The sequence below is a fragment of the Passer montanus genome, unplaced genomic scaffold, assembly GCF_014805655.1.
Source record: "Passer montanus isolate IOZ18808 unplaced genomic scaffold, ASM1480565v1 scaffold29, whole genome shotgun sequence".
In the NCBI taxonomy this organism is placed as follows: Eukaryota; Metazoa; Chordata; class Aves; order Passeriformes; family Passeridae; genus Passer; species Passer montanus.
The window spans coordinates 8,647,840-8,659,310 of NW_024367596.1; the positions used below are offsets into that span (position 1 = coordinate 8,647,840).

The 11,471-nt window shown below is 40.9% G+C and overlaps 1 protein-coding gene across 2 annotated transcripts; it reads left to right on the forward strand.

The window, feature by feature from the left end:
• Window positions 1–560: 560 nt before the first annotated feature.
• LOC120504237 (cytochrome P450 2J6-like) lies at window positions 561–10,042 on the forward strand. 2 transcript variants are annotated; one of them, XM_039713551.1, is made up of 10 exons: window positions 561–812; window positions 2,227–2,389; window positions 3,991–4,140; window positions 4,757–4,917; window positions 5,648–5,824; window positions 6,554–6,695; window positions 7,711–7,898; window positions 8,305–8,446; window positions 9,630–9,844; window positions 9,937–10,042. In XM_039713551.1, the coding sequence occupies exons 1-9, from the start codon at window positions 645–647 to the stop codon at window positions 9,806–9,808; spliced, it is 1,470 nt and encodes a 489-aa protein (XP_039569485.1). In that variant the 5' UTR covers window positions 561–644; the 3' UTR covers window positions 9,809–9,844; window positions 9,937–10,042. The 2 variants fall into 2 exon arrangements, with proteins under 2 accessions (XP_039569485.1, XP_039569484.1); XM_039713550.1 differs by having other exon boundaries at window positions 9,630–10,011.
• Window positions 10,043–11,471: the final 1,429 nt, after the last annotated feature.

Here is an 11,471-nt window from a genome sequence, read left to right on the forward strand (position 1 = left end):
AGATAAGGCAGAAACTAATTCATAAATCCTCTTAGGGGGCAAGAGCTCAGCCCCAAAATGGAGTTTAATGAGAGGTCTGTTACACTTTTTGCCAATAGCACTAGTTATGTTTGATTCTTCACTGTGCTTTTTGCAGTTCATCTGTATTGTTTACTGTGAAAACTCAAATTACAACACTTCATTGCTCTTGGTTCCCAAGTCAGCACCTCCACCCACTGTTGTACAAGGCTACTGGTTGCTTCCTTTTACCTCTGCCCCGAGAAGGTTACCTGATGAGTATTCCTGCCCTCATCTGACAGCTGCAGCTTTGTACCTGAGTTCTTGGCATGCATGTAGTCAGTATTTTGAGTGACACGTTCCTCAAACTGATTGCTCAAAGGGACATTTCTGGATGAGGTTCCCACCTTCTCTGACCCAGCCTCTGCTGGATCTTAAAATAATGGCATCTATTAGCATATTGCAGCATAGAGATGTGTTAAATAACACTCAAGAATAGAAATAATTCTCATTTTCTCGGATCAGAGTGGTAGGAAAGAAGGGAGGTGAAAATTCAGAAATCTTCAATGTGACAGGGAAGAGTTCAGAAGAACAATTTGAACAGACAGATTTGTAGCAATTTTATAATAGGAGTTTGGAAGTGTGAAATGATGATAAGTGTAATTCTCATATCCCTGGTTTTGTTTCTTCTGAGTGCACAGTTCCTGAATTTGCAATGGAAGAGTCGTGGATTTCCTCCTGGACCAACGCCATTTCCCATCATTGGAAGTCTCTGGTGGATAAATTTTAGAGCTGATCACAGGAGCCTGAAAAAGGTATGTATTTGCAGATGTGAACTAAAGAGCTATTGAGGCAAAACCTGGAAAAAATGGTGATGGTTGTTGATAGGCTGATGTGGTAACAGGGAGAACCCTGCACGGGGTGATTTTTGGAAGTGAAGTGCCTAAACAAGTGAAGGTAAAAATCCTGCAAACAGTCTAATTAATATGAAAGCCTAATAATTTCACATGAAAGTCCCATTCATATATGTGTGCAGCTTAAACAGAACTGAACATAGTAATTTTGCCTCAGAAAAAACTTATATTGTTAAGGGAATCTTTGGCCTTGGAAGAAAAAAGTGATTCTCAGATTTCCTATCATAGGCATATATTGAAAATAATTTTAAACTAGGTGTCTTAAATTCAGAGGGTGTGAAAAGCACACCAGAATATCTTCTGCTGTCATGGGATGGAAACAAGATTGTATCACATACGTAGCCAAATCCTTTCATCCATTGTTTCTCTGAAGTCCAGTCTGGGATATGCTCTTTGCAGATAAACTAAAGACATAAATGATGGTGAAAGGAAATAATCCATGGGAAGAATTACGTCCATGCTAAGCCTGTTAATACAGATTCTTTCAGTATTCAACATCCTTCACTGAGCTAAAATGTCACAAGAGAACCCAGTGTGTTAATATATTTTTCAAATTGCTGCCTTTCCTTCCTTTAACCTCTCATTAATGTGCTAAGTGCAACTCGCAGGTCAGAGGGGAACTGGCTGCAGCTGAAGGAAGCTTAAAAGAGCATGATGCTAAAATTTTCTGATGGGTACATGTTAATGACTGTGAGAGGACAGATCTGTACTGGTTCTTGGTCTAGGAACGGGGACTTTGTCCTTGCAGAATACCCACAGCATTGCCTGAGAACAGTCCCCATCAGTACCCAGAGATGGGATCTATGCTTAGATGCCTCAGCTGACAGTATTTCAGTATAAGATGGGAAGAGTTCTTGCCATTGAAATGTGAAATCTGCAGTACTTAGAACTCTAGAAGGGGAGTTACACTTGGAATTCATAATTTCAAGAAATTCTGATTGTTGAATGAGTAAATGAAATATGGAGTTGAAAAATGTAACCAAGAATGGGCGGGTGAACTTTCATAGAAAACCTTGTACAGATCCATAAACACTCAAGGGCATTTGCCCTATGGTTGGTATCGCAAAGGTAACCCAGGCCAAGTTCTAGAAAAGGACCATTTATTCTTTCATTGCTCACATTTCTGTGGGTGGTGTGTTCCCAGAGAGAGCCCAGACCCTTCCTGCAGAAAGCACCCCCACCACAAAGCACAGCACTGTCCCTTTTCCTCCTGAACCCCTGAGCAATGTTGTGCTGAAGACAGCAGCCCTTTGTGTGTGCATCTTCTTTAATGTTTCTCGCACGGGGTTTTTGTGGGCACTGATCTTACCTGCAGCTGGCAAAAACCTATGGCAACATCTGCACGCTGTGGATGGGTCACAGACCTATGGTGGTGCTCTATGGGTTCCAAGCTGTGAAGAATGGTCTCACCAACAACTCGGAGGATGTTTCGGGGCGACTGCAGACCTACATTTTCAACAAAATGGCAGATGGAAAGGGTAAGATGTTCTGTGGAAGGACTTCACCCTTGACTTTCTTTGTTTCCTCATGTGCTTTTCTTACTGAAAAACTCTTAGTTCCCAAGTGACTTTTTCTGTCTGCTGAAGGTGAATCATATCATTGTGAAGCATCATCCTAAGTGGTCTCCAAATCCCACTGTCACACATACATTTCAGAATCTTATCAGAGCAGCATGGGCAACATTCTTACTGTTGTCTGCGTGTCCTGATTTGAAATAAACCTGAGCCTGGAGCCTCCTTTGCAACCTGAGACTAAAGTAAATCTTTATGCTCCCAGTTGTTTGTTTACAGCAAAGGTTGCTGTAAAGAAAGCACACACAGAACTTTGATCTAGTCTTGTTCCGAAGTACAAAGTCACAGGAAGGTCAGTGGAGCTTTAAATTTATTAGCTAGAGTGTTCAAAGCATTGTATTGTGCTATCTCAAACACTGCTGAATCACAGTGGAGAGAGAATAAAAAGAGTGATATGTTTAAAACAGAAATACTTGAACTTGTTTCCATCAGCCTCTTATCCAGAGATTGTACAGAAGATGCCTTACCCTCAGTCAGGATTTGTTTAATGTGAACTACAGTTCAGAAAGCTTTAATTTGTAATGCTAGCTAATGTAAGTAGAGAAAAACCACTTTAAGGTATAGAGATTATTAAGTTTGGGGCCATTTCAGTCCATTTGGAAGGATCTGTATTGCCACTTTTTATCGGGGTGCTGTGGAGAAAAGTATCTATGCCCTAAAACTCATAATTTGTAACAGGGATGGCTTTAACCAACAGCTGCAAATTTGTGACTGCAACACAAGTGTATTGCCACTTTTTATCGGGGTGCTGTGGAGAAAAGTATCTATGCCCTAAAACTCATAATTTGTAGCAGGGATGGCTTTAACCAACAGCTGCAGCTCAGCTGCAAATTTGTGACTGCAACACAAGTACCACCTGCCTCTCCCTGGTTCCCAGGACAGCAGAAGGAATAAGGGACAGTTATCCCAGTCTCTGGTGAAGCAGCTGTCTCAGGGAGTGAGCTGGCTTTCCCAGGAGGAATTGCAGGCTAGACTTTGGAGGGAATTTCCCCACCAAGCAGATTAAATGGTTCATGCTTGGTGGTCTCTGCTAGAATACAGACTCACAGCAGAGCAGCCTGGGTTTCCTTTCTGCCCCACAGGATCTCTTGATCTTAAAAAGCTGTTTGCAGATTGGCTAAATCCTATTTTTTCTTCTCATTTTGGCTGGGTGGTTCTTGCCCTGATTTAATTGCCTTTACAGGATGAGAACTTGGTATTTGGTGTAAAGATCCTGGTAGAACAGGATCCTTCAAAGACCAGAGGCAGACGTGTCACATAAAATAGGGCTAGGTTTGGAAGGCAGGTGTGTGAGTCCAGAGGTCCAAGTGGGTTTTTTTTGCAGGGATGGTAATGTCTTAACCAAAGTGTTTTCTCAGCCTCTAACAACATTCAATTCAAAGAACACTGCCCTGATGTGTCCCTCCTCTTTCAGCGACAGCATGATGAGAAGATGACTCTTACTGTGTTTATAATCTACAATTGTATGAACTTTATTATGACATAAAACTAATTCTTGATGCCTAAAGGTATCTTGGTCTCAAATGGTCTCATCTGGAAACAACAGAGACATTTTGGAATTGTAACTCTCCGGAAACTGGGAATGGGGAATAAAGGAATGGAGCGTGGAATACAAACCGAGGCCCGTTACCTGGTGGAGTTCTTCAGAGACAAGGAGGGTATGGCATTGACACAGTGCTTGGGGGCAGACACAGTACAGACTGCTTGACTCTAAGGGTAAAGACTACTTTTGTTACAGAATAGAATGGATTTGGAGCACACCTTAGATTTGCAGATTAAGGATAAGGTGCTAAAAAACTACAGACCACATATTCTGTGGCGTTTGCTAACAGACTGGAAAAAGAAACATGAAGGGATACAGCAGGGAAATTCCTGAACCCAAAATAATGAAGTTTCTTTGCTTATTTATTGTTTGACAAAAAACCCCTCAGAACCCTTGAGATTTTTGTACAGTTCTACCTCAGCAGTTTGCATTTTGGGATCAACACCAAGATTGAGATTAAAAAAGAAAAAAAAGAAAGCAAAAAAGAAAACAAATTTAAAAAAAAAAAAAAGCCAGGAGTTAGAGATTTGAGGCCTTCCTGTCTTAATTTTTGAGTGAGGTTTAGCTTTTTTTACATTTCCTAGTGAATAGTGGGTGTTTCTGAGTATAAATAAACAGTATAAATATCATAGAGGACATCTATTACAAAATGTCACTGTAATCTTGTTCTCACAAATAGCAAAGGAGGAGAAGGAAGTGCTTTGGAGATGAATGTTTTTCTCTGTCTGCAGGAGAAGCTGTGGACCCTTCCTTCCCCATTGTCCATGCTGTCTCCAATGTGATTTGTGCTGTGGTTTTTGGACATCGTTTCTCCCTGGAGGATAAAACATTCCGCCAGCTGATTGAAGCCTTTAATCATATAGTGGCTTTTGGGAATAGCCACTTTCATTATGTGAGAATATTACTTATGAGATTATGTATCACTTATTAGAATATTACTAACATGCAACTTATTTGATCATTCGGCTCATTATTTATTGCAATATAATTATATCACTATGTGTATTATTAAAGTATTGCATTATTGAATACTAATAAATATTCTGACTGTGAATATGAACTGGACCTGCAATGCTGTGGGTTTGATATTATTCAATTATGAATATTGTATTAATAATCTTTATTAGAATGTCTTAGCAAAGGTAATATGCTTGGGATAATGACCTTTCCTATAATGGAAATACCAGTATTGTTAAGGTGAAAAGATGATACTCTGTGTGAGAATGAAAGAGAATGTTGGGTTCTTTTGGTTTTTTTTGGGGGGGGGTTTGTTGTTTTTTTTTTTTCTGTGCTAAGGTGATGGACATAAATGTTTATTAACATTAAATTTATTAATATTGATACATCTAACTGTAAAAGTAGATTATTTTGTTGGTGAATTACAAAGGGCAAATACAAATGGAGTTATACAGTAAAGACGGGGAAAAGTCTAGGGTGGAAACTGTACTGTCCCTAATTGGTGATTTTAATGTGTGTTTATGTACTAAATATTTATTTTGATGCCACAGGAGTTTTCTCAGAGAAATTAATTCAGCAGTTTAGCACCAAAAATGCTATATCTCTATCACAAGGCTTCTCTACAATGTCACTAACTGTCTCTGTGCTGAATTCTTGCTCCCCAGATGTGTGAAATTTTCCCGTGGTTTGCAGAGTACCTCCCAGGACCTCTACGTAAAGCAAGATTTTCCCGGGATTTTGTTCGCTCCTTTGTGAGGCAGGAAATCAAAAGCCACAGGGAAAAAGGCAGAATAGATGAACCAGAAGATTTCATTGACTTTTACCTGAAGCAGATAGAGAAAGTGAGTGATTAATGCTGTACATGACACAGAACCAACCATAATGGCTTCCCTGCCCCTTCCCTGCTGTTGTCTGTCCACAACAACATTACTGCAGAGATAAACTCTGCTGCCAAACTCAAAATATGAACTTTGAATAGTTAGCTCAATAACTTGTTCTAGAAATACACATTATTAACATTGGTTTGTTATCATATTTTGGAATCCTTAGTGAGGGCTGGGCAGTAGGGAGGACCTTGAAAAGGTGCAGGTATTTAGATGGCTGCTGAATTCTCATTCTTGCCTTGTATTATTTTTGTGCTTAATAGTGCTGTATCATGACAGTCTTAAATTGTTGTCAGTCTCTGCTCTGAAAAAAAGCATAAATCTTTAAAAGTATAACATTATATATTAGATAGATTGCTGAAATCAGCAAATGTGCTGAAAGTGGCATGGGTGGGATAAACTACCTAGAAATGTGTTTTTCTGCTGTGGAAGTTAACAGAAGTCAACATGCCACTTTACAAGGTAGCATAACAAGACTTATAAACCTGACACATTCAGCAGCACCTGCAATTTAACAATACCACTGTACTCATTTGAGTAAAGTCTTTGCCTATACCTGTGTTCTGCTCAAGAATCTGTATTTTCTTTGTCCTCTAAAAATCTTGTTCCTTTAGATACAGTGATCACTGTGTCTCAGTGCTCTTACACAGCTATACTCCATTTTACCTTTCTCACTGACAATTTTAGACTAAAAATGTCCCCAATTCTACATTTGATGAAGACAACATGGTGCAGTCTGTTTTTGACCTTTTCCTGGGTGGCTCAGAGACCACGGCCACCACTCTGCGCTGGGCTCTGCTCTATATGTTGGTTTACCCTGACATCCAAGGTGAGTAGCACACACAAGCATGGATATGATTCAAGTGGAGACATCAGTCAAACTTCTGTAAAATAGATATATTTATTCTAATGCATGGGAATGTTAAACAGACGAGGAAGACAATAATGGGAAGACAAAAAGATGATCCAGAAATTCTGGACAAGAGCACAGTTGTGCACTAGTTTCAGAATTTTTGGGTGATTTGGTAGAGGGTTTTCAGAGCTGATGAATTACTATGCCAAGAGCATGTTCTTGACTCTCAGGCTGAGGGCTAGAAATTCTTTTCATGCTTATGGTGTTAGAATGCCAGAAGAACAGAGCCCTGTGCACACACATGCACTTCAAACTCTGATAAATTATAAAGAAAAAAATTCCTCATAGCTTACTAGCCTAAGTTTTAAGTATGACATCTGTCCCCAAGCCATCTGAGACTGTATAAGGTGTGCTAGTTAGTAAAGCTTAGATAGCAGCCCAAAGAGATTAATACTTGATGATGGTTTAATATTATCCTGTTTCAATTCTCAGCATTACATGTGTCAGCTTGATGTGATGGCTTGCTTACAACACCCTCATTAGTGTACTGTGAGTCTGTATTTACCTGGAGTAAAATCAACAGTTTAATTGAATTGATGTCTTAATAACTGCTATACTTACAGTTTTCTCCCCCTCCTTTAAACATAATGATCCATAAATCTGCTGGGCTTGTGGAAAGAGGGTCTGAACATAAAAACCTATCAGTGTTGTAAAATCATAACTAGCTGGTTATGATTTATACAAATCATACATTTATACAAATGCATTTGTATAAATGTATGATTGCACTAATATATACATTTATATTAATATAAATGCATTACATAGATACATTTATACAAATGTATTTACACTTTAGGATATGGTAAGTATAAATTATTTATATATTGCATTTTTTTCTATCACTACTATACTCCAAAAAGGAAAGAAAAGCTGTTTCATCCAAAACAGTGTTCTTACATCTATAATGGATATTTAAATTATTTTTTAGACAAAGTCCAGAAAGAGCTGGATGCTGTTCTGAGTCCCTCCCATGTCATCTGCTACGAGGATAGGAAGAAGCTGCCGTACACAAATGCTGTGCTTCATGAGATCCTCCGCTTCAGCAGCATTATTTTAATCTCACTTCCCAGAGAAGCTGTGAAGGATACCACTGTTTTGGGGTATCATGTTCCAAAGGTACAGATATCCCTTCTATTCCAGTGTGATCTTTGGCCACAAGTAAAGGTTTACCATTAAACCCTTTCCCCTCCAGCTCAGGACAGGAAGACAATTTTGCTACATTTAGGATATGGTACTAAAGAACTGCAGACCACACATTCCGTGGCATTTGCTAACAGATTGGGGAAAAAAGTCAGGAAGGAATACAGCAGGGAACTCTCTGAACCCAAAACACTGAAGTTTCTTTGCTTATTTATTTTTTGACAGAAAACCCCTCAGAACCCTTGAGATTATTGTTTTTCCCATGATTATGTAATCTTTAATTTCTGCTGCCTTTCTGTGTGCAGAATTATAGCTGGAATCTGTGTCCTTTAATTCTTGATGTGTGAGAGACAGAACTGTGCCAGCTGCCTCTTCCTTTCAGGGCACTCTAATCATAGCAAATATAGACTCAGCTCTTTTTGACCCTGACTATTGGGAGACACCTCACCAGTTCAACCCCGGCCATTTCTTGGACAAGGATGGAAATTTTGTGACCCGAGAGGCCCTTTTGGCCTTCTCAGCAGGTGAGTGTACTGAGAACTGAGCCCAGGTGTGTGGGTTAGATGAAACTGTTATTTTCATTGTGGAGAAGGCCCAAGAGGAGTGTAACCCCAAACTGCAGGAGCACATGATTTTCCCAGCCCAGAAAAATGTTTGACTGCAAAAATAAGTTGTTTGGCAATTGTATAAACACTTGATCTTAGATTTTTGTGAAAATGCAGAGAAGATAAAATGAGTAAGGTCCAAGATTCCCAATCACTTAGGAACTTGAGTCCTAACCCTGTTGCCCTTGGTCCTCCTCTGTATATGCTAGGTAGTGCCATTACAGTGGATATGCTGTGGCAGGCTGCTGTGCTGGAGCTGATTTATTTTGTATAAATAATTCAATATTCATCAGTGCAGCGAGATGAATGGGAGATCCAGAAGCTGGATTAAATATATCCAGAAGTCTGTCTTTCCTGTGGAGTTTCTGGGATCACTCTTTCACCAGTGTGTGAGTTTATAGAAGTTTAAACAAACAAAACCTCTTGGGGGTCATGCCAGGAACGAATAGCCTGGTTGTCAGAGCTGTTAGCTAAGCTGTGAAAATGTCAGGCTCAAGTTTCTGGTCTAAATTGAGCAGAAGAGGAATTGATTTCTCACATCAAAATTGAATGACCTGACCACTGCATTTCAGAGTTTGTCACTGTCTGTTTCTGGGAATTATATCCTGGACAGAGTTAATTGATAAATTGGGAAGAGATTTTTCTTTAGCAAGTTGTTTTCACTAAGTCATTATGTAGGAAAATGCTTCATCAGGTGTAGAATGTCCTCTGTCTTCTGATTTTTCACTGTTATTAGGGAAGATAAGTCAGTCTGTAGTAAGCAGAAGCAGTGAGGGAACCTAAAGATGCTTTCTTGTTTTTATTTGGAATCAAAAGACTGAAATCCCTTTCATAAAACTAGGGAGAGTTCTGTAGATTAGGAAGCAAGAAAGAAACTTCTGAGAAGCATCTCTGGTATCTTTTCTATCTAATCTGGGCAGATCCTGCAAAAATGAATTGCAGACATCTCAGCTGTATGTCCCGTTCAATCTGAGAGGAAATTGTCAAATCCAGCAAAGCTCTTTGTTCCTTAGTGAGCAATGCTCCTGTGAAAAGCTGGAAAACAGGTGCTGGTTACAAACCTTGGTGGGGACTGACTTCTCTTTCCGTTCACCCCTTGCAGGTCACCGTGTTTGTCTGGGAGAGGCATTGGCCAAGATGGAGCTTTTCATCATTTTCTGCAGCCTGTTGCAGAAATTCAAGTTCACTGTACCAGAAGGAGTTAAAGGAATCAACACAGACATTATCTTTGGGAGCACCATGAAACCCCATCCATACAAGCTCTGTGCAGTTCTGCGCTAGATTGCTCAGCATTAGAGATTTGAGGCACAGACACAGGTTTGGTAGTGTGCTAGGATTTGTGCAGCTTTATGGTTCTCATTTTTAGCTCAAATTCAGTGAAAATCTCTCCTTGTTGTTTTATGTCTTAGAAGCCAGCCCTGAAAAATACTCTGGTTTTCCTGTGTCTGGAAGGTGTCTGTACCTTTTTGTTTTTTCCTGCTGTGTTACAAATGAAATAAATGTAGACAATTATTGCACTGTGTAGTCTCGTCAGAATCTTACTGGAGGGAGGAGGAGCATCAGAGCCAGACTCTGAGCAGTCTTCCCCTTCATTCTCAAATCCAGAATGGTGTGTTGGGAATGCTGTTCCCAGAGGTGATGGCTCTGAGTATTGCCAGAGCTCCCAGGTATGGTTGCATGGGAACTCAAAGCTGTAGAGGAGCATCTCAACTTGCTGGGAGCAGCTTTGTCTATTTAGCCAAGAGCCACGGGCAGATGAGTGCTTGAGACTGGAAGTAACAGAGAGACAGCAGTGCAACTCTTCATTTGGCTGTGAGGCATGTGACTCAGGCCAAGAGCAAAGGCAAACCCCCCCTATTGCCTGCTGGAAATGGCAGAGGGAAGCCCCACTGCTGGTGAAATGCAGTGGGTAGAATAAGGATAAGGACCAGTGGGCTGGCCTGGAATTTATTTTTTTTTTACACATACTTCTAGTGGTGCATTTGAGAGACATTTCTATGAAGGTGGGAGTCATCTCACATGCCAGGGTTCGTAATGACAATGATGTAGAGCAGATTAGGTTGGCCATGTCTCTTCACTGATGCCCAAAGCTCAGTTCAGGGGGCAGCCTGCACTCTTTGCAGTCTTGTACAGCAAGGAGGGGCAGGGCAGGAGACATCGATGTGGTGTTCTGCAAAAGCTGGAGGAGAATCAAAGCTCTTGAGAGTTTTCTGTGAGCAGAGGGGCAGCTGCACACAAGCAGCCTTCTGACAGCTGAGCCTGCTGAGTCCAAATGCACAGTGAGGGAAGAGCTGTGCAAGGTGCAGCTGGCAGGAGCAGTGCCCAAGCAGGGCTAGTGGATGGCAAGCACCAGAAGCCACTCGCACTGTGAGACTGGCCTTGTTACCCACCCAATTAAGATTTAAAACCCAAGGTCAGAGTGAGGGTCACTGTTGCTCTACCAGCTTTCTTCTTTGAAGAAAAGACTTTACAATTGTTATCACAAGCATGCTTCAAGGACTAGTTGGCATTGCTCTGTTTATCCGTTGTGTCATGGGCTGAAAGAAAGGGGGAGAAGAGAACTGGCCAGCAGCTCTCCTGGCAAGAGTGAGAGGAGGAGGATTCGCTTGTTAGAGTAACACCTTTCTGTTCTTCTGAGCTGTCAGCCAGCTCTAACCCCTGCTTCCCAGGCGTTCAGTTCTCTTCATGGAAGCTGTGGCAAATACAGCTTACAAAACCTTATCAGGTTACTCTCTTCCCAGTCCTCCAGCACCATCTTATATGACGAGAAAAGCAATTTGTATTCCCTTGTCATCTCTCCCAAAGGCTTGGCAAAGCTGTTTGGCAGCTGCCTTCCTACAGGCAGGCAGTTCATGTCTAGGCTGAGAGGTGCAATCACCAGAATGTGGCTAATGAGTGTGGAAAAGCCAGAGTGAGCCTGGAGAGCCAGGGGAGATGCAGAGCA